At 38.3% G+C, this 24,000-nt stretch overlaps 3 protein-coding genes across 3 annotated transcripts in view; all 3 read right to left on the bottom strand.

The window, feature by feature from the left end:
• The window catches only part of LOC136841761 (zinc finger protein 665-like), a 248,156-nt gene that overhangs the window by 66,016 nt on the left and 158,140 nt on the right, over nt 1-24,000 (bottom strand). The gene's annotated exons all lie outside the window — the stretch shown is intronic.
• Nucleotides 14,427-14,951, bottom strand: LOC136841976 (P-selectin glycoprotein ligand 1-like). Its single transcript, XM_067109381.1, has one exon. It carries the CDS (start codon nt 14,949-14,951, stop codon nt 14,427-14,429), a length of 525 nt encoding a protein of 174 aa, XP_066965482.1.
• LOC136841975 (P-selectin glycoprotein ligand 1-like) lies at nt 17,240-17,869 on the bottom strand. Its single transcript, XM_067109380.1, has one exon. The coding sequence runs from the start codon at nt 17,867-17,869 to the stop codon at nt 17,240-17,242; it is 630 nt and encodes a 209-aa protein (XP_066965481.1).

Genomic DNA, 24,000 nt, shown 5'->3' with positions numbered 1-24,000 from the left:
TATTATTATTATTATTATTATTATTACTCTCTCATAGAAAATTACCGTTATATTGGGTAATATAGAAAAGCATCGTGATTATAATATATGAGGTGCATTATGAGGTGCATTATGATGTGCAAATGCCAGTTTAGGGTTCTCTGATAGTTAAACGCAGAGATCATGGCCCGTAGACTATGAAAAACAGATGCACACAATGCCTTTTGTATAATAATAATAATAATAATAATAATAATAATAATATAATAAATAATAATAATAATAATATAATAATAATAATAATAATAATAATAATAATAATAATGTCTTATTTTTATACCAAAGTAAAATAATGAAAAAGAGCAATTATACGTTACAAAAAGGCCCACGTACACACACACATTGCCTTATATAAAGTAGGATTAATAATAATAATAATAATAATAATAATAATAATAATAATAATAATAATAATAATAATAATGAAGAAATCCAGTGGTGTAAATGTAAATATGTATTATAAATATATATTCACATTTACACCACTGTGGAGTTCTTTGCCATTTTAGTGACTCACGCTCTTAAGAGATTTTTATGAATAATAATAATAATAATAATAATAATAATAATAATAATAATAATAGTCTACTATTATTTCAACGAAGAAAAACAATGAAAATGGCAGTGCTACGTAAAAAAAAAAAAAGGGGGCCCCCACAACCACAATAACACAAGGTGAGATGATGGAGAGAGCATCCCAAATGAAAAGCAACGATGGGCAGGTAAAACACCTTTAATCGAATTAGTATTTATTGCCTCCCGCCGCCTTCTTCTTCTTCTCCCTCTTCTTCTTCTTCTCCTTCTCCCTCTTCTTCTTCTTCTCCTTCTCCCTCTTCTTCTTCTTCTTCTTCTCCTTCCTCCTCTTCTTCTTCTTCTTCTTCTTCTTCTCCCTGTTCTTCTTCTTCTTCTTCTCCTTCTCCTCTTTCTTCTTCTTCTTCTTTCTCCCTGTTCCTCTTCTTCTTCTCCTCCCTCTCCCTCTTCTTCTCTATCTCCCTCTCCCTCTTCTTTCTCTATCTCCCTCTTCCTCTCCTCCTTCTTCTTCTTCTTCTTCTTCTTCTTCTTCTTCTTCTCCTCTCTCTCCCTCTTCTTCTTCTCCTTCTTCTCTCTCCCCCTCTTCTTCTTCTTCTCCTTCTCCTTCTCCTTCCCCTTCCCCTTCTTCTTCTTCCCTCGAGATAGATGGAGATTTCGGCCTCATCCCGAACGTCGAATATATTGCAAAACCGTAATAACATATTGTCTAGACACATTTTTCTCAGGTGAATGGGTGTGGTATGCTTTCTGCCATACGCACGCAAGGGAGCATGTGCAAGGGGAGATATTAAATGTAGATGAGAGAGAGAGAGAGAGAGAGAGAGAGAGAGAGAGAGAGAGAGAGAGAGAGAGAGAGAGAGAGATTCCATACTTGGTATTCGAAAATGAGTTTTCTTGGTTCCCAAAACACTAGGACACAAAGTCAGAAAATTACATACGTTAAGCTAAGCGTACGGAAACCTAAAAAATTATATCCACAAGTGAAATTGGATTAAGAAAATTTATTCGTTAACTACTATATATGTATATATATGTAATATATATTGTACTACATATATACATATATATATGTATATGTATATAAATACTACATATATATATGTATGTATATATATAATGTATATCTATATATACAAATATACATGTGTATAAAGTATATCTATGTATATACATATATATATGTACATCTATACACACCCACACACATTATATATATATACTGTATATATATATGTACATATATATGTATATGTATATATATACATATATATATATACATATATACATATATATAAATAATAATCTTATCTTTACACAAAAATTGTCGTAACTAATGGATAAATCTTTTTAATTCAGTTTCGACTATGGATATTTATAATTTTTTATAGGCTTAGTTTACTGTATGCAGTGCTATGGTCTTTTATATTATTTTCTTAGAACATCAAGCCGTTTCCTCTAACAGGAGGTGGCAGTCAACTGTTACAGCCATATCTAAGCTCTCACTGCTCGATCGTTGATGATCCCTTTATGCCGAAAATGTTCACTGCATCAGCCACTTTCAACACCTAGACAGAAAGCTCATCAGCAGATCGTTAAAGCTGTTTAAACACACACACACACACTGCTCAATCACTTCTATGTCGCACGCATTCTTAGTTTTCTTGGTTATTAAGGACCTCCTTTGACGCGGTTTCTCCAACTCCACATATCCATCATTTCGTGTATGTAGCACTTCACATCTTCCAACAATTACCAAATTATGCTCTCTGAACCGACCTTTCGTCTTTCATTCTTCCCATTTGACCAAACCAGGTGCCGGCACTGATCCATCATCTCACTTACGTTAATATTTTTACTACTTCTGCATTTCTCTACATTTCTCACCCTCTTTATACTTTTTACGCCCTTTGCATTAAGCAGGCAACTCATCCTCATACATACACATGCATATATGTATATATATATATATATATATATATATATATATATATATATATATATATATATATATATATATATATATATATATATATATATATATATACAGGCAATAGCCACGAAGGGGAAAGTGAAACACGGAGTGGTTGATAGGCCTTTCGACTTACTGTTCTTTACTAGTGGCTATTGTCCTTATTTGTTCATTAATCACGTCCCATATCTTCGTGATTCAGTTATACAGACACACACACACACACACACACATATATATATATTATATATATATATATATATATATATATATATATATATATATATTATATAACATATAAGTATATATATACAATATATATATTTGTGTGTATGTGTATGTGCATTTTCAGCTTCAGTGATACCAGGTTTATCATACAGATGAAAGAATAATAAATGTGAAACTTGCTTCAACTTCGCAGCCTTGCTTAATAAAAACACTATAGTTTGGAAAAAGTAAATCTCAAAATTGCCCCGCCAACTTCGCCCTTAACCATAAGAAAAATGTAACGGTAATAACCTTTTAAACTCTGAGATAATTTCCTTCATCTAAAGAAAAAAAAAAAAGATTCCAGTCTTTTTAAAAAACTATATCTCTAAATGGATGAATTAACTCTCCTTAAAAGTTTTCTTCGCCTATATTCCTTCACCCCCAACCCCTCTCCCCGGCCCCTCTATCTCTATTTCTCTCCTCCCCTGGAAAGAAGGCTTATTCGAGTTACGAATATTTTTCACTATAAGAAGATTGTTCGAAGTTTTTATTTCATTTTTTTTCTTTGACTCTTCAAATGACTTTGCGCAACTTCGGATGTAATCTTTCGATTATCCATTTTTGAGACTACCGTCCGTGACTGACATGCCAGTTATTATTATTATTATTATTATTATTATTATTATTATTATTATTATTATTATTATTATTACTGTGTCCAGGGGAAGGTATATTCTTATTCTTCTTATTTTTATTCTGCTTTAGAACGTGACCCTAAGTAACTTGGACAACTTCGAATGCACAACATCCAAATTGGTAGCAGTGAGGGACCAAGAAACGAAGAAATCATCTACAAAGACGAGTGAACTACACTATTTCTTGAACTTGGGATTTAATTGTATTATTATTATTACTACTATTTTTTTTTATCACAGTCATCCTATGCGACTGGGTGATTTTTATAGTGTGGGGTTCCGGGCTAAATCCTGCCTCCTTAAGAGTCCATCACTTTTCTCACTATGTACGCTGTTTCTAGTAGCACACTCTCCTGCATGAGTCATGGTGTTACTTCGGCATCTAGTTTTTCCAGATTCCTTTTCAGGGATCTTGGGATCGTGCCTAGTGTTCCTGTGATTATGGGTACAATTTCCATTGGCATATCCCATATCCTTCTTATTTCGATTTTCAGGTCTTGATACTAATAATTTTTTCTCTTTCTTTCTCATCTACTCTGGAGTCCCATGGTATTGCCACATCAATGAGTGATACTTTCTTCTTGATTTTGTCAATTGTCTGGTCTTAGTATCACCTTATCTGTTCTGATACCATAGTCCTAGGGCCTGATGATCCCTCAGGTTGATGTTCGTACCACTTATTACTGCAAGCTAGCTGATGTTTAGTCATTCTTCCTGCATATGGGTGAGATGTTATTTCCATCCATTGTTCTTGACACATCTGGTTCTTCCCCTGTTCTCGTAGCTGTTAGCATTCCTTCTGCTTCTTGAGTTCTCCTCTGTACCCATTGCCATGTTTCATCGCTGGCCAGTTCTTTAGTCTGTCTCACGTACTGTCCGTGCATTGGTTTGCTGTGCCATTCCTCTGTCCTGTTTTTCATTCTCCTGTCTGTATATTTCTGGGTCTTCGTCTGCTTTTATCAGTCCTTCTTCCCATGCACTCCTTAGCCACTCGTCTTCACTGGTTTTCAGATATTGCCCCATGGCTCTGCTCTCGATATTGACGCAGTCCCTATGCTTAGTAGACCTCTCCAAAAGAAGTCGGTGGTCAAATATATCTCATCTCTGTTGAGAGAGAGAGAGAGAGAGAGAAAGAGAGTAGAGAGAGAGAGACCTTACAGAGAGAGGAGTGTGAGAGAGAGAGAATATAAAATAGTAGAGAGAGAGAGAGAGAGAGAGAGAGAGAGAGAGAGAGAGAGAGAGAGAAAGATAATTAGTTATTGAGAGAGAATGAATGAAAACTCTTGAATTCATGTATAACATCGTGGGAAAATTTTGTGAAAGAACATAAAGACATCGCTCGAATCTTCTGTGTAGCTTTTCTTGCAAAAACCCTTTATTAACCGTGAATGTATCAAGAGAAAAAGGAAAAACAGTTATAAGAATTATAGAAAAAATGTGTTCATACAAACAACAAAAACTTTCAATGCTGAAATGGGCAAAAACAAATGACTAAGATAGAATAAGGTTTTGATGGAGAGGTCGATAGGTCATTGAAGTTACGTAAGAGAGAGAGAGAGAGAGAGAGAGAGAGAGAGAGAGAGAGAGAGAGAGAGAGAGAGAGAGAGAGAGCGCTCTTGCAACTACATGACTAGAGAGAGAGAGAGATATATTAGTTGAGGAAAAGAGTACTTTTGAAAATTAAGATACTAAGGGATACACTACAAAGGCAGAGAAAAGAGTGTACAGCAAAGAAATAGATCTGAGAGAGAGAGAGAGAGAGAGAGAGAGAGAGAGAGAGAGAGAGAGAGAGAGAGAGAGAGAGAGAGAGAGAGAGAGAGAGAGCCCCATGTAGCACATGACAGAGATACAGATATTAGTTGAGGAAAAAAGCTGGTGAAAATTAATGTATTAAAGGATTTGCCAGAAAGATTAAGAAAGATAGTTTATAGCAAAGAAATAGATCTGAGAGAGAGAGAGAGAGAGAGAGAGAGAGAGAGAGAGAGAGAGAGAGAGAGAGAGAGAGAGGCCGCTTACAGGAAAGATTAATGGTCTTTTCTGTTTTCGCTTAGGTCACTAGATCGGGGTTAAGGGAGAATTAGGTAAACAACTCCGTAAAACAGAGTGTTTTTATTAGTACTATAAATATCTGTCTGTATATGGAGCTATGGGAGTGCTAGAAAGGCCGAAACCTATACCCCACTCATTAGGGAATTAATTTTCTCCTGGGGCCATTAGTTTTTGTTACTAATGGAACCATACTTTCTGATATTCGTGAGGGTTACTTTAATTACATAATCTGCATTAGAACCTCTGTTACTGCTTGTAATGAGGGCAATAACTAGAGAGTATTTTAACATAGCTGCACCCAATTTGATAATTCCACATCCAAATGTTCATTCTAAATTGAAATCACCCCAATTTCTGCAGAATTTCATTTGCTATGTAAGAGACATTGACTAATAATAATCAAATATTGGATAGATTGGAGGTATCTTGAACCAGATGACAAAATTTTGCGAGGAAGCCATGCAGTGGTTTTTGCAGAAACAGAGTGTTGAATTTGCTTTCGATTTAGGAGGGACTAACGTTTTGCAGTGTCGTGTTGTATTTAGGAACTTTCGTTTCCCCATAAAGATTCTACCCTGATTCTACTGTCGTTTCGTAGTTCTGTCTTGTTAATTGTAAAATTCATCCAAGACTTATTAAATACTTTCATTACCATTCAGAATCAAGACTTCAAAAGACTGCTGCGAATAGTAATAACAATACACAACCACGTAAAAGGTGAGATCAAAATATTTTCCTTTTTTTTATCTTTCCTGACAATTAAATAACAGATACAATTAAGCGACCTTCGAAGATCTGAAGGCTAGCATTTAATTTCGTGGTTAATTTATTGGCTATCAAAAAGTAAATATGACAATAACAAGGCTAGCTGCTTGTTTTCGCAAAACAAGGTATGAACGACGTGAAACTGGGTAGTTTAACTAATTGTACATGAAAACTGGTGTCAAAACAACAAAGGTCATGGACACATTGCCCATCTGTTATGCGCACCTCTCGTCTCATGAAAATAGTCAGCTACGCATGCCTCGATACCATTTTAATGAGAACCGGGGCATCAGGGTATTTCTCTTGAAACACCCATTTCAAACTTTCTTCAGTCTGACATCTTCCTCGTGAGTCGCCAATTTATCGGCGTAGCCTCAAAAAAAAAAAAACATACGCATATTGTACAAGGGTGACCAAAGTTTGTTTGGCCCAAGGCCAAGCGCTGAGACCTACGAGGTCATTCAGCGCTGAAAATGAAATTGATAGTAGGAAGGTTTGAAAGGTGTAACAGGAGGAAAACCTCGTAGTTGCACTATGAATCAATTGTTGGGAGAGGGTGGAAAGTAAGATGGAAGAAAGAGAATAAGAACAGAGGTACAGTAAAAGGAATGAAAGGGGTTGCAGCGAGGAGCCGAGGGGACAGTGGAAACTTCCTAAAGAGCATTTTGAAAGTTTTCGTTCATTTACTGAGACAAGTTGCAAGGGCGCCTCAGTTTACATCCCGTTCAATTAGAGACAAATTATATCTTAGTTTGCTTAGCTCAGAGGTTACTGTAAATAGATACTTAACGGCACTATCTCGTTTCTTGAAGGTTCTAACGGCGCAATGGCAACGCAGCTCTCAGTTCACAAGTGAACAAAAGGAGTTCGGTCCCAAAATCCTTGTGAGAACAAATCCAAAAAATCCATGTGGGAGATATTAATAAACCATATGCCTCAGATGATCGAAGCAATGAGGTACGTGGCTGGCTGGTAGGCAAATGTTATTGGTTGTGTCTTATGGGTACAAAGAGAGAGAGAGAGAGAGAGAAGAGAGAGAGAGAGAGAGAGAGAGAGAAATAGCAGAAGTGCTCCGTCTAAGTGTATACTATCACATTAAAAACGGGCTAGTCTTGACAAGGTAACCCTCTCCCCCACAGAGGTAAAGACATTCATCAAATAACGCCCCCATCCCCTCTCTCTCTCTCTCTCTCTCTCTCTCTCTCTCTCCATAACCAGAATAGCAAACAAGGGCCGGCGAAGATCCGCTCCCACTATCAACGGCGGTGGTCGACGAAACAAGTGGCCCCACGGTCTCAAGGGTGACCTATTCCCCCCCTTTCACAACCAAGTTATGCAAAGTGCATCCTTTGAGGACGGCGTTGTCTCTGTTAAACAGGTGCGGAACAACTTGCATCTGCATAATCTGGGGACTATTGTATTGGTTTCCATTGCTTTTGGTCATTACCCAGTTTCTTGTTAAGTGTTAGATATGTAGGATTTAGGCCGATATGACGGGCTGCAACACGAAATGCCACTGCAAGTATTCGACTGATCGATAATCCTTAGCCAGAAAAATCTGCGTACGTGATTTTTCAGTTCCTTTGCATGCGCTCGCATCAACCTCGTTCGTTGGTTTAGGTCAATCTGGCCTTGGTATCAGGAAGGCTGTCAGTGTGGTAAGGTGTGGAAGGGGATAAATGTGGATATCAGGACGCCACCTGCCAGAAAAAACCATCAACTTGTTTCTTTCGTTAGTCCCCTGATGGTGTCGTCCTTATATATGTCAATTTCACTTAGAAGAGCTAGAATACAGAATTTAGGCCAAAGACCAAGAGCTGAGACAGATGAGGTCATTCAGCACTGAAATGGTAACGGAAAGCAAAAAGGTTTGAGAGGTGTAACAAGAAGAAAACCTCGCAGTTGCACTATCAATCACCTGTTAGGAGAGGGTGGAAAGGTAGATGGAAGAAAGAGAATATGAACGGAGGTACAGTAACAGAAATGAAAGGGGTTGCAGCTAGGGGCCGAAGGGACACCGCAAAGACCTTTAAGTAGTGCCCACAGTGCGCCGCATGAGGTGCACTGACGGCACTAACCCCCGACGGGATGTGTTAAATGTTGAACTACAAGATTTCCTTCCTCTTGTAAAAATATAACTTAAATAGTTGCATGAAAATGAGAACCTACTTACCAAGTTCCATTAGAAAACTAAACTAATTAGTTTGAACTACTTGTGTCATAAGGAAAAATTATTCAAGTAGGTCACTCATAATTTCATCACTAAAAACTGTAATAATTCTATTTTGAAAAATATTACTTTTGCATCTATGAAAAGGGTGTTAACGACCCACATACTGTACAACACTGTTATATCGAGTTGCATCATAACTGATGATCACTGTTAACATCAAATCATTCACTGTTAATATCCCATATTACAGTATTCATTTACATTAAAATTCAGATATTTTCACAGAAAAGTCCTCTGTTCATACTGAAATTTCATTCATTATCTGCTTAGACAGCGCTGAAATGAATCATTACTAATCTGGATAATAGTGGAAAGTAACCCACAATCATCTTACTTATTATTATTATTATTATTATTATTATTATTATTATTATTATTATTATTCAGAAGATGAATCGTATTCATATGGAACAAGCCTACAGGGGCCATTGACCTGAAATTCAGGCTTTCGAAGAATACAGTGTCCATTTGAGAGAAGTAACAGCAGGTAACAGGAAATAAAGAAGAGATCAGTAATTAGAAAAGGAAGAATAACTCAACAAATTAATAAATATATAAAAATGTAAGTAAATTATTAAAATACAAAGAAAACAATTTCCTCGTATTTTAAAAATATTCTTTCATTTTTATCCATTTATCTATAATTTGTTAATTTACTGCATCTTCGCTTGTAGTTTTGAGGTTCCGATTGCACAACATCCTCAGGGAGGAGCTTTCAAGGTTATCATAATGCAAAGATATTTGTCAATATCTTTTCATCTCTATCCAGCAGCCTACCTGAGCAAGTAAGCGAACAAGCAAAATTCATCATTAACGCCTTACCCAAACAACAAACAATTTACAAACATCGTCAGTTACATCCCAGAAGCGAGAACTTCGAAAACCAGAACGCGACTATAAAAAGTGACTTATGAATAAATCAGACGGGAAGATGGGCTGATCAAAACAAGACTACGGAAGCGAAGGGTATTATTCCCCGCTGCATTTTTGATGGCTGTGGCGAACCGCTCATGAATTGATTCTGAGGTCTTCATCCGGACGATAAAGGATTTCCTATGCCAGTTGTTTCCTGATATAGCCCGGGCAAGGTTGGAAAGGATACAGTCATTGTACCATGGACGAGAATCTTGGACTATACTGCATTATATTATATATATATTATATATATATAAATTATATTATATATATATATTTATATTATATATATATATATATATATATATATATATTTATTTATATATATATATATATATATATATATATATATATATATATATATATATATATATATATATATATATATATATATATATATATATATATATATATATATATATATATATATATATATTAATTTAATAACAGGACCTCGTTAAAACTGGATGGTATCTAGCGTTGATATTTATTCAAGAAAAGTTATAGCTTTCTAGGACTAACAGTCCTCATTGTCGAGTATCCGTGGAATGGCCGGGCACGTAGTCCGGCTGCATTTACAGTATGTGTGTGGAGGGAGTGGATTAAAGCCCTTTCCGTATGCTGACTTCTTTATCCTTTAATTGCCCTCCTTCTAATGTGTGGCCCCGCCCTCGTGACCTTGGCCTTTGGCTACCTGCAGCTTCTTCCAGATGTTCATTGTTCAAGTGGTCTCTTGTGTCTTTACATTTTTTATTATAGAGTATACGATTTTTCTTGATAGGCCGTCTTCAAATCTGTTTCCAGTGTTGCCTGCCATTACATTGTTTGCGCATGTTATAAAGCTTGCCAAATTCCTTGTCCCACTTTTAGCACCCTTAACCACCAATACCTATAGTTGTAAGAATTCAGATAATTTTAAAGAAAGGATTTTACCTCAGGACTCAGATTCATTTATGGTCAGTATGGAAGTCGAATCACTTTTTACTAACGTACCTTTTGAAGAAACAATTGAGGTTATTCTCAGCCGGATTTTTACCAACCATTTTTTACAGTTTTAACATCACGGTTTTTAAAAAACTGTTGGTGCTTGCTGTGCTGGACACAGCTTTCGTTTTTAATGGTAAAGCCTGCATTCAGGTCGATGGTATGGCGATGGGATCCCCTTTGGGTCCTACCTTCGCCAACATTTTCATGTGCTCCCTGGAGGAGCGCATGCTGGATGAATGCCCATTGGCTTACCATCCCCTTTCCTATGGTAGATATGTCGACGACACCTTTTTGCTGTTTAGGAATAAAGATCGATCTGATAAATTTCTCGAATATGCCAATAATATGCACATAAATATTAAGTTTACGACTGAGTACGAAAATGAAAACAAACTTCCTTTCCTAGATGTAATGGTTTTTAGACACGATGATCATTTTAATGCTACGGTTTTTAGAAAGAAAACTTTCACTGGCCTGGGTTCTAATTTTTATAGTCATTGTTTTTTATAATTTCAAACTAAATTCTTTATCTACCCTCTTCCACGAGGCTTTCCATCCACATTGTTTCATAAACATCTCTACAAATTTCTAAATAACATTTTCCATCTAAAATGTGAAATACCAACCGTATACCTAAATTACGACTATACGCAAGCGTCCCGCTCATTCATGATAAAAATTTCTATCGAGAATTACGGCAGATTATAGTTTTTTTTTTTTTTTACCAGCAATTGACCTAAAGCTAATACCTTGTAATCCAGCGACCAATAGGTCCTTATTCAAACACTATGAGGATCTTCATCCTCTGGTGACCTTGGGAGTCATTTACCTATTTAATTGCCCCAGATGTAACCTTGGGAAATATGTCGGCTCCACCCGCAGGTTGTTAAAAGTGAGATTGGATTCTCATCGAGACGTGAGCTATAGAACGGGTGTTAAATTATCAAACCCAGAATTCTCTTGCATACGTGAACAAGCAAAGAAATACAAATTCGATATTACCTGCAAAGATTTTAAAATCATAGGCCTAACTTCTAACGGCCAACAATTAGCAATTTTAGAATTACTTTTTATCAAACAACTTGTCCCCCAACTAAATACTCAGACCACCTCAACACTTCTATACTTCTCGTGAGTTTAAGTCGAAGCTGAACCTGACCCGAACTGTCACTAGTCTGTGCCTTCAGCACCACTTGGTAAACATTTCCTTTTTACTGCACTTATAATTTTATGTTATATGTAAAAAACTTTTTGTTATTTTTATTCCGAGTCTGTTTTTTTAATGTCTGTTTCTTTTGTTATGTTCTGTAGCTTTGAAAATGGGAGTGTATTCCTGAGTAAATCCAGAGGTTAATGGATGTAACAGCTGTCAGCTTGGGACTGAACAGATATATTAGTGTAGTAGCAGTTTCTGCTTTTCCTTTCACAACTTGAATATTGTAGAATGGAAGAAATAGCAATATTTTGCTTTTCCAAGTTGGATTTTCAGATATATAAACATATATATATGCATATAATATATATTGAATATTGTAGAATGGAAGAAATACTGCAAATATTGTATTACAGTATATATATACATATATATATATATATATATATATATATATATATATATATATATATATATATATATATATATATATATAATATATATATATATATATATATATATATATATATATATATATATATATATATATATATATATATAATATATATATATATATATGCCAGTAAGTTATATATAATATATATAGCGGATTATATATATATAGATATATAAATACATATATATATATATGCATATATATATATATGTATATATATATATATATATATTTATATATATATATATATATATATATATATATATATATATATATTATATATATATATATATATATATATATATAAATATATATATATATATATATATATATATATATATATATATATATTATATATATATATATATATATATATATATATATATATATATATATATATATATATATATATATATATATATATATATATATATATATATATATATATATATATATATATATATATATATATATATATATATATATATATATATATATATATATATATATATATATATATATATATATATTATAGGACATTCTGAATCACTGTGCTGGAGACTGTAGGTTGACTCCCAGGAAACCCAGGACCCTTTTAGGACGTTTTTTTATCACCTGTGCAGTGAATTATATACCTGGACGTTAGTCGACAGTAGTGGGTCGCTACCAGAGTGAAGAACCTCATTTCGTACTTGACGAAAACCGAAAATTAACCCTTTCCAGAGGCGTAACCTCCCCCACCCGAAACCCCTACACCTCATATCCTAACTCCCGCGCCTCAGTTGGAAAGGCGTATAGTCGGAAAGAATTCACTTATTGCTTCGTTTAATTATTCAGTTTTATCTATATTTAAGCACTTTTTCTCTTTCGTTGGTTTTGACAGACACATTTTTTGGAAGCTTGATCAACAAGTTAAATGGCCTTTTTGTTCCATTCAATAAGGTTGTAAACACGCTCACGTTGAAGAATAACCATGATAATAATAATGATATAAAAATTTTTACTCATCTAATATGGCAAGTGTTTTTTTACTTTTCAATGGATAATTTCGTCGTTAGAGATTCTTAGAAGGAAGTTGTCTGTCTGCAAAGAATGTCTGCAAATGATTCTTTATATTATCAGTGAATCTGAATTATTTTCATTCACGTATTACTGAATTATTTTCCCTCGTGTAGTAACTAAAAGAGGGCGGTTACGGAGGTTCAGAATCACACACTATTAGAGTACTGCGTCTTGAACATGCAAGATGAGCAAATTTCAAACAGGTTAAATTAATTCAATAGGATACAATAGAGTTATGAAACGTATGTCCGTCGACGCCTACCGAGTTGTTTAATATAAAGTGCATGATTTAAAATCCAAAAGTAATGGTGATTTCACAAGGCAGTCTCTTAAGGAAAGAGACAGACAAACAGACAGAGAAGGACGGAGGGAGAGAGAACGAAAACAAAACGGTAATTGTTTGATAAAACAACATTTCTATGAAGAATTTCGCTGGAGAAATTCTGGACAACCATAAACAACTTAGAGTGAGCTCCGGGTTGTCCTGAGAGAGAGAGAGAGAGAGAGAGAGAGAGAGAGATCGCGATTCTCTTCCTCCATTGTTTACGAGCATAGAGACGCAATCTATTATTCATCCAAAGAGGTAGGCTGGATATCATTTCACCGAAGCCGAGTGGGGAGGAGGACTCCAGGACCCCACCCCCCATACCGCCACCCCAGCCAACCCCCACCCAAACCACGCCCCACCCCCACCCCCTCCCTCTGCCTTGAAGTCGCTTCTGAACCGACCGACAAAAGCGCTTAAGCGATAAATTCTACGGAAGAGGCTTGTTGGCTCCATTTCCAAGGGGGGATAAGACGCTGTCCAAGATTCTGACAATATGTAAACGATTTTTCCTTTCTTTTAACCACCAGGAGATTCAATTCATATATATTAAAGATATTTCAATGTTTCTATATCGTTTCATGATTAATTTTTGTTCTTTTATACTTTTGCTTATACACTCCCAGCCTGGGAGGAGGAGAGATTTAATCTAAGATCATGGAAATTTATTCCTCTTGTCTTTTTTAGCACTTCTGTGACATCCTATCATAAGATTTAGCCTTCATTTATCTACGCGCTTGTCTGTGTTCCGTTATTCAATTCAAGTTCATTAATATTCCAGTTAAAATTGTTTTAGCCTGGGAAACAAAGAGATCGCAGTAACAAGAAACGAGAGATAAAAAGGGGAGACGGAGCTGAGAATTCGTGGCCGTCGCATCAGCACACCAGCGAAGATTACATGAGGGAGAGCTAGGGAGATGATTATCCCCGAGAGATGAATTATCTTCGAACGAAAGACGTGGTTTTTGAATTTTGCATTACTATCCGTATCGTCAATTGAGCAGTAGAGAAGGATACCACATCTTTACAGCGTAATTCACTGACAACCGAATGCCTGACTGCCAGTTTCCTTTGCACTTGGGAATATCTCAGCATCTCTTGCACTTGGGAACGCCATCTCAGCATCTCTTGCACTTGGGAACGCCATCTCAGCATCTCTTGCATTTGGGAATATCGTCTCAGCATCTCTTGCACTTGGGAATATAATCTCAGCGTCTCTTGGATTTGGGAATATCGTCTCAGCATCTCTTGCACTTGGGAACGTCTCAGCATCTTTTGCACTTGGAAATATCGTCTCAGCATCTCTTGAACTTGGGAATATCATTGCAGCATCTCTTTCACTTGGGAATATCATCTCAGCATCTCTTGCACTTGGGAATATCATCTCAGCATCTCTTGCACTTGGGAATATCATCACAGCATCTCTTGCACTTGGGAATATCTCAGCATCTCTTGGATTGGGGAATATCGTCTCAGCATCTCTTGCACATGGGAATATCATCTCAGCATCTCTTGCACTTGGGAACGCCATCTCAGCATCTCTTGCACTTGGGAATATCATCTCAGCATCTCTTGCACTTGGGAATATCTCAGCATCTCTCTTGAGAAGCCATCAGCATCTCTTGCACTTGGGAATATCGTCTCAGCATCTCTTGCACTTGGGAATATCGTCTCAGCATCTCTTGCACTTGGGAATATCGTCTCAGCATCTCTTGCACTTGGGAATATCACCTCAGCATCTCTTGCACTTGGGAATATCATCTCAGCATCTCTTGCACTTGGGAATATCGTCTCAGCATCTCTTGCACTTGGGAATATCATCTCAGCATCTCTTGCACTTGGGAATATCATCTCAGCATCTCTTGCACTTGGGAATATCATCTCAGCATCTCTTGCACTTGGGAATATCATCTCAGCATCTCTTGCACTTGGGAATATCATCTCAGCATCTCTTGCACTTGGGAATACCATCGCAGCATCTCTTGCACTTGGGAATATCATCTCAGCATCTCTTGCACTTGGGAATATCATCTCAGCATCTCTTGCACTTGGGAATATTGTCTCAGCATCTCTTGCACTTGGGAATATCGTCTCAGCATCTCTTGCACTTGGGAATATCGTCTCAGCATCTCTTGCACTTGGGAATATCATCTCAGCATCTCTTGCACTTGGGAATATCATCTCAGCATCTCTTGCACTTGGGAATATCATCTCAGCATCTCTTGCACTTGGGAATATATCATCTCAGCATCTCTTGGATTTGGGGAAATCATCTCAGCATCTCTTGGATTTGGTAATATCTCAGCATCTCTTGCACTTGGAAATATCGTCTCAGCATCTCTTGAACTTGGGAATATCTCAGCATCTCTTGGATTTGGGAATCATCTCAGCATCTCTTGCACTTGGAGAATATCATCGCAGCATCTCTTGCACTTGGTAAAATCATCGCAGCATCTCTTGCACTTGGGAATATCATCTCAGCATCTCTTGCACTTGGGAATATCATCTCTGCATCTCTTGCACTTGGGAATATCATCTCTGCATCTCTTGCACTTGGGAATATCATCTCTGCATCTCTTGCACTTGGGAATATCATCTCAGCATCTCTTGCAATTGGGAATATCATTGCAGCATCTCTTGCACTTGGGAATATCATCTCTGCATCTCTTGCACGTGGGAATATCATTGCAGCATCTCTTGCACTTGGGAATATCATCTCAGCATCTCTTGCACTTGGGAATATCATTCAGCATCTCTTGTACTTGGGAATATCATCACAGCATCTCTTGTACTTGGGAATATCATCACAGCATCTCTTGCACTTGGGAATATCATCTCAGCATCTCTTGCACTTGGGAATATCATCGCAGCATCTCTTGCACTTGGGAATATCATCGCAGCATCTCTTGCACTTGGGAATATCATCGCAGCATCTCTTGCACTTGGGAATATCATCTCAGCATCTCTAGCACTTGGGAACATCATCTTGCAGCATCTCTTGCATCTCAGCATCTCTTGCACTTGGGAATATCATCACAGCATCTCTTGCACTTGGGAATATCATCTCAGCATCTCTTGTACTTGGGAATATCATCTCAGCATCTCTAGCACTTGGGAATATCATCGCAGCATCTCTTGCACTTGGGAATATCTCAGCATCTCTTGCACTTGGGAATATCATCTCAGCATCTCTAGCACTTGGGAATATCACAGCATCTCTTGCACTCGGGAATATCATCGCAGCATCTCTTGCACTTGGGAATATCATCACAGCATCTCTTGCACTTGAGAATATCATCACAGCATCTCTTGCACTTAAGAATATCATCAGCATCTCTTGCACTTGGAAATATTATCTCAGCATCTCTAGCACTTGGGAATATCATCGCAGCATCTCTTGCACTTGGGAATCATCATCTCAGCATCTCTAATATCATGGGAATCTCTTGCACTTGGGAAACAGCATCTCTTGCACTTGGGAATATCATTGCAGCATCTCTAGCACTCGGGAATATCATCGCAGCATCTCTTGCACTTGGGAATATCATCTCAGCATCTCTAGCACTTGGGAATATCATCACAGCATCTCTAGCACTTGGGAATATCTCAGCATCTCTAGCACTTGGGAATATCATCTCAGCATCTCTAGCACTTGGGAATATCATCGCAGCATCTCTTGCACTTGGGAATATCATCACAGCATCTCTTGCACTTGGGAATATCATCACAGCATCTCTTGCACTCAGGAATATCATCTCAGCATCTCTAGCACTTGGGAATATCATCACAGCATCTGCACTGGGAAGCACACAGCAGGAATATCATCAGCATCTCTTGCACTTGGGAATATCATTCAGCATCTCTTGCACTTGGGAATATCATCTCAGCATCTCTTGCACTTGGGAATATCATCGCAGCATCTCTTGCACTTGGGAATATCATCTCAGCATCTTTTGCACTTGGGAATATCATCTCAGCATCTCTTGCACTTGGGAATATCATCGCAGCATCTCTTGAACTTGGGAATACCATCGCAGCATCTCTTGCACTTGGGAATATCATCTCAGCATCTCTTGCACTTGGGAATATCATCACAGCATCTCTTGTACTTGGGAATATCATCACAGCATCTCTTGCACTTGGGAATACCATCGCAGCATCTCTTGCACTTGGGAATACCATTGCAGCATCTCTTGCACTTGGGAATATCATCTCAGCATCTCTTGCACTTGGGAATATCATCTCAGCATCTCTTGCACTTGGGAATATCATCGCAGCATCTCTTGCACTTGTGAATATCATCGCAGCATCTCTTGCACTTGGAAATATCATCGCATCTCTTGCACTTGGGAATATCATCGCAGCATCTCTTGAACTTGGGAATATCATCGCAGCATCTCTTGAACTTTGGAATATCATCGCAGCATCTCTTGCACTTGGGAATATCATCACAGCATCTCTTGCACTTGGGAATATCATCGTAGCGACATCATCTTAGCATCTCTTGCACTTGTAAATATCATCAGCATCTCTTGCACTTGGGAATATCATCGTAGCGACATCATCTTAGCATCTCTTGCACTTGTAAATATCATCTTAGCATCTCTTGCACTTGAGACATAAATCACTACATTACTCCTTCGTTTACTTACCTGATGTTTAGAGACAGACCTCTCTTGGCTATTGAAATGCTTGTTGAGGTGGTGGTATACAGTTTGACACAACCTAACATCTGCTCTCTCTCTCTCTCTCTCTCTCTCTCTCTCTCTCTCTCTCTCTCTCTCTCTCTTTTTTTACTTTAGCTATAACCCACTACAATCGATTGACCACAAGATGGACAATTCACTGGTTAACTAACACAGGCCCAGTTGGCTTGAGGGCAAAGCACCCAGGTCGCTCCGTTCCTCATGGGATCGAACCCTGGACGGAAAACTGACTCCTCCGATTTTTCCTTTATCGCCTCTTACGGAGGTCGGGACAGAAAGACTGACAGTAAAGAAGGGAAATCAATCAAGAGATCACAAAACATGATAATGACTGTCTGCTTTGTGGATCCCCTTGCAGCAATATCACATTCTTTAAACGTCATCATTTTCTTCCTTCCCAACAATTCCTCCCTCCTTCCCCCCCTCAGACTATGTAGAGGGAAGAAGGGGGAAGGGTAAAGGGAGAGTTAGACTTAGAATTAATCCTGTTCGCCAATTGGATTACGAAAAAAAAGAGAGGTTGAGATGGGCGTAGAGGGAGGTGGTGAGATGTGACCACGGGCGTCGAAATGAGACTATGCTGAAGGTGCAGATGCCTCCTCAAACTTTCGGCGGAGCCCTCGAAGTCTTAGGCAATGAGTAAGGCAGGCTTTCCACATCAATTTGCTTCTGATATACCGGTTTCCCTGTTTCGCCAAAATTGTCCAGTGGTTTTGAAGGGATCTCTCTCTCTCTCTCTCTCTCTCTCTCTCTCTCTCTCTCTCTCTCTCTCTCTCTCTCTCTGTTAATTCTGAGGATTTCTCTCTTAAGAGAAATGGACAAACTCAGAGTAAACAGGTAAAAAATAATAATGGTCTCTCTCTCTCTCTCTCTCTCTCTCTCTCTCTCTCTCTCTCACTGTCTGATGATTCTGAGCAATTCTCTTTCTTCAGAAAAAGGGACAGAGGGATGAATTAACACAGAGTAAAAGAGATAAAAAACAATAATGGTTTAGAAGGGATCTCTCTCTCTCTCTCTCTCTCTCTCTCTCTCTCTCTCTCTCTCTCTCTCTCTCTCTCTCTGATTCTGAGGATTCTGAAGATTTCTCTCTCTCTTAAGAGAAATAGTCAGATGGATGGGTAAACGAAAACACACTGTGAAAGAGGTAAAGAACGACAGATCAGAGTGATCAGCGCTCCGCCATGATGGATGCTATTTCACCAGAATTCGAAACGGGGTGGCCTCGACGAAGTAATCCTTCCCCCACCGAAGAGAAGCCATTCATCACCTCTGATGATCCTGAGAATCTGTCCGACTCTCCATTCTCTTCTTCCCTCCGCCAGGGGTTTATCTCGACCTCGGCCACTTTGTCTTTATTCCCGTACGAGCTGCGCGCTGGAACCTGGGGCTGCTGTCTCCCATACCCTCCCTATCCCCTACCTACCAACCCCGCCTCCACCCGAGGCGGATAAACCGGTTTGCAGGAGGTGGTTGGATGTCTCCCCTACCCTCCCGATCCCCTACCTACCCACCCCGCCCCCACCCGGGGCGGATAAACCGGTTTGCAGGAGGAGGGTGGATGTCTCCCCTACGCTCCCGTTCCCTATCAACCCCGCCCCCACCTGGGGCGGACATACAGGTTTGCAGGAGGAGGGTGGATGTCTCCCCTACCGTCCCATTCCCCTACCTACCCCACCCCCACCTGGGGTGGGAAAACCGATTTGCAAGGGGTGGGTGGCTGTGTCATGTCTCCCCGGAGCAGGACAAACAAGATCAGATCCTCTCTGATTTTATCATTACAGATGATATCACTCAAATTTTAAGTGAACTGCAGTAGTCTGTGTGTGTGTGTGTGTGTGTGTGTGTGTGTTACATCATCCAAAGTTTAAATGGATTCAATGATCACAAAACAAAGCCTACATTTTAATTTCGAGGCATCTTACGAAATTCCTGACCCGTTAGTTTGAACCATAGAATAGAATATAGAATTTAGGCCAAAGGTCAAGCGCTGGGACCTATGAGGTCATTCAGCGCTGAAGCGGGAAATTGACAGTAAGAAAGTTTTCAAGGCGTAACAGAAGGAAAGCCTCGCAGTTGCACTAAGAAACCATTTTTAGAGAGGGTGGAAAGTCAGATGGAAGAAAGACAATATAAACCGAGGTACAGTAAAAGAAATGAGAGAGGCTGCAGCCAGGGGCCGAAGGGACGCTGCAGAGACAAAGTAATGTCTACAGTGCGCCACGCAATAGACTGCGCCGATAGGAAAATGGTGTTATTCCAACAGCATCCGACCGCTCGTCCAATTCACTTCCCTAATGCAATTCAGTAAGAAAGAAACGAGCAAGAAATCCCTCTTATATTCTAAATCTCCTAATTTACCCGAAACCGAAACCTAATACGTAAATCAGTTTTCAATATAACAAGAAAAATATTGTAGAGGCCTATATACATTAACATTAGACTTTTCATTTTCTCAGAATATCGATGCCATAATTTCTCAAGTCATCAGCTCTTTCATGATCATTCAAGGATCGTAATAAATAGCAGCAATTTGTTAAGCATTTACGATAGCTCCCTGCGAAGGAACTTTCGTGAGCAATATTTTCCTGATAGCATTATACAAGCTGATTATATATACACATATGTATATATGTATACATACAAACATAGCCCTTTGTTGGCCGAGTCGGTTGAGCTTCAGACTGTCATTCGATGGGCCGGAGTTCAATTCCCGCCGCCGGCTGATGAAGAGTTAGAGGAATTTATTTCTGGTGATAGAAATTCATTTCTCGCTATAATGTGGTTCGGATTTCACAATAATCTGTAGGTCCCGTTGCTAAGTAACCAGTTGGTTCTTAGCCACGTAAAATAAGTCTAACCCTTCGGGCCAGCCCTAGGAGAGCTGTTAATCAGCTCAGTGGTCTGGTAAAACTAAGGTATACTTAACTTAACTTACATACATACATACATACACATATATAACGTCCACAATGAAATTCCTGTTACAAAAGTGTATTAAAAATATTCATGTACAAAGTTTATTGCCTATAGCAGTTGGACGAAATCTATAAACTTCGTACATGTATATTTTTAATACATACACTATGTTTTGTAACAGGAATTTCACTGTGGACTTTACCTAACACCTAACAATTATGAGAAGTACGACATAATACTTTTACATTCCATATATACTGTGTGTATATATATATATATATATATATATATATATATATATATATATATATATATATATATATATATATATATATATATATATATATATATATATATTTATATATATATATATATATATATATTTATATATTTATATATATATATATGCATACATGTATATATTTATATATGTATATGTATACATATATATAAATATATATACGCCTAGCGTGTGTCTACGCTCTGGGAGAGACAGAGAAACCATAGTCGAAAACTCAAAGAAAACTAATGCATGTGGCAGTTAGTCCCTCTTCCCGCTGGCGAAATAAGAAAAAAGCTGGAGATTTTATTTACGGGGAAAAGAAGGTGGACTAATTAAACGCTCGAGATAACAGCACACTTAAGACAAAAGTTTTCTTCAATTTGCTCTTTTATGTAACGCCCCCTGTCTCTCTCTCTCTCTCTCTCTCTCTCTCTCTCTCTCTCTCTCTCTCTCTCTCTCTCTTCCCTCCTCTTTCTCCGTCTGTCTGTTTGTCTGTCTCTGTCTTTCACGTGCCCCTACACATACTCTCATATATATATATATATATATATATATATATATATATATATATATATATATATATATATATATATATATATATATATATACATAAAATGATAAGTCAATCTTTGTCTTTCCAACTACAGTGCTTGTATTTATGGATATCCATTCCATCTATTTAACCATCACAATCTGTATTTAAATGTGTGAGTTCATCAAAAAAAAAAAAATGCTAGCAAAAACACACAATAATAAAGCATATTTACAAAAAATAAGGGAGCAGGTTCGACGCACTGACGTAGGTCGAAGCCTCACTTGGACCATCCCCTAACTTTCTGTTCCAGACAGTTACTGGACATCCCTGACAACAAAGACGCCGGCTGTTCGTCGGTCACTCCTCCCTGGAAGCGACAATTAATATACCAAATTATATTTCTCCCACGGATCCAGATTTCCCCCCCTTGGACATCAAAGTGACCGCCAGGACAGGTCAGACTTCCACGCGACCTATAATTCTCGAGTATAAGTTTGTTTCCGGGAAACTCAGAACTATTCCTGCGACGCGGAGCCTATTTCCACTAACACTAGGACTGCTTCTCGGGGAATGCGATGGTTTCCAGAAAGTCTATGATTGCCTCTTGACATATCCTTGTTGAAATATGGAACTGTTCCTTTGAAATCAGAGCTTTTTTTTCCAGAAAACATGGAAACTTTCTTTTAGACATAACGTATTTCCAGAAAACCTGGAATTATTCCTTTGAAACAGAGCTGCTGGGAAGATAAAATTTGGAACTGTTCTCCTAAGGGTGAGCGTCTTTCCAGCGAGGTCGATCAGAGTTACTCTCAACTGATCAGTTTGAATCCTTTTACAAATCCTGACAAAAAAAATATTTATTTACGTTGAACATGCTTGGTAAATAGTTGAAGACGATAAGTCTAATCATTTCATGTAAGATGAAAACAGGATTTCCCAAGTGGAACTGTCGCAAATCAACTTAACATTCTATCTCTCTGTCTGTCCGCATGTCGTCTCTCTTGTGCCCTTTTCTGTATTCAGACGTGCAAGAGTATGTAGCTGTGAACTTCACAAAAGCCAAAAAGTCGTTTTTCCAGCATTTTCAAATAAGCTACACCGAAATCTGCAATCAGATTAATTAGACGTAAGAAGACCTCAAACCCGCACAGTAAGCGATCATACAATTGAAACGCAGTTTACAGTGGCCGCCAAACGCCTCTTGTCTTTCGAGGTGAAGGTTAGAGTGACCTAGAACAGCGCGAGGGGAGCCAAGGAAAGGTTTAGCTTCAGTCCCCCAATCCCCGGTTTCCCCTCGTTCCCCCACCCGCCCCACCAACACCGCCTCCCCTGGGGTTGCCTCCATGTAAATTCAATAGCTGATAGATGGGTAAAGGCAACGAGCTATCCCCTCACACATACTTCCTCCTTCCTCCATAATCCACGCCCTCCCCCGCCCTATCTCTCTCTCTCTCTCTCTCTCTCTCTCTCTCTCTCTCTCTCTCTCTCTCATTTATCCTACACCTCCAAAGGTCCTATCCCATCCCTCTTGGTAGTAGACCGTTTTCTATATACCAGTAGACGCCACCAGTAGGGGAAGGTCATTAATTTTTCCTTACCTCAGAGAGAGAGAGAGAGAGAGAGAGAGAGAGAGAGAGAGAGAGAGAGAGAGAGAGAGAGAGAGAGAGAGAGAGAGATTAACATTATGGAGGCTCAGTGGTTGTGTATCACATCAAAGAGGGAGAGAGAGAGAAAGAGTTAGAGAGATTGATTTAACAAAGGCTTAATGGCTGTGTATCGTACAACGTAGATTGAGCTAAGGCCTTTAGTGTCGGGATGCCTTGTTCAGCGAACAAATTTTGTTCGGTTACAGTCATAATCATTTATTCATCTTCTTCTTTCCTTTCCCTTTTCTCCGGTGTTTCTCAAGCCTCCTCGTGACATTGTCGCTGGCATCAGATCCTTGACGTCAGTTGCAAGTTTCAGCAAACACTTTGATCCAGACACTGACCTCCTTTCAACGCCCTCGCATAAACAGTGAATTTTTTCTCTAATGCTTTCATTTTACTTTGGTCTTCAGTTGCTTGAAAGTGTTCTTAGTGGCGTCTTATTTGTCTCACAGTACTTTGCCTTTACGTATGTAAGCATACATACATACATATACATACATGTGTACATATATATTATGTAT

The sequence above is a fragment of the Macrobrachium rosenbergii genome, chromosome 9 (assembly GCF_040412425.1).
Source record: "Macrobrachium rosenbergii isolate ZJJX-2024 chromosome 9, ASM4041242v1, whole genome shotgun sequence".
In the NCBI taxonomy this organism is placed as follows: Eukaryota; Metazoa; Arthropoda; class Malacostraca; order Decapoda; family Palaemonidae; genus Macrobrachium; species Macrobrachium rosenbergii.
The sequence above is the reverse complement of the archived record's forward strand: the minus strand, read 5'-3'. Positions and strand labels throughout refer to the sequence as shown.

Coding starts and splice junctions, on each gene's coding strand:
- LOC136841976 (XM_067109381.1), bottom strand. CDS start 14,951: ATGATATTCCCAAGTGCAAGAGATGCTGAGATGGCGTTCCCAAGTGCA.
- LOC136841975 (XM_067109380.1), bottom strand. CDS start 17,869: ATGATATTCCCAAGTGCAAGAGATGCTGTGATGATATTCCCAAGTGCA.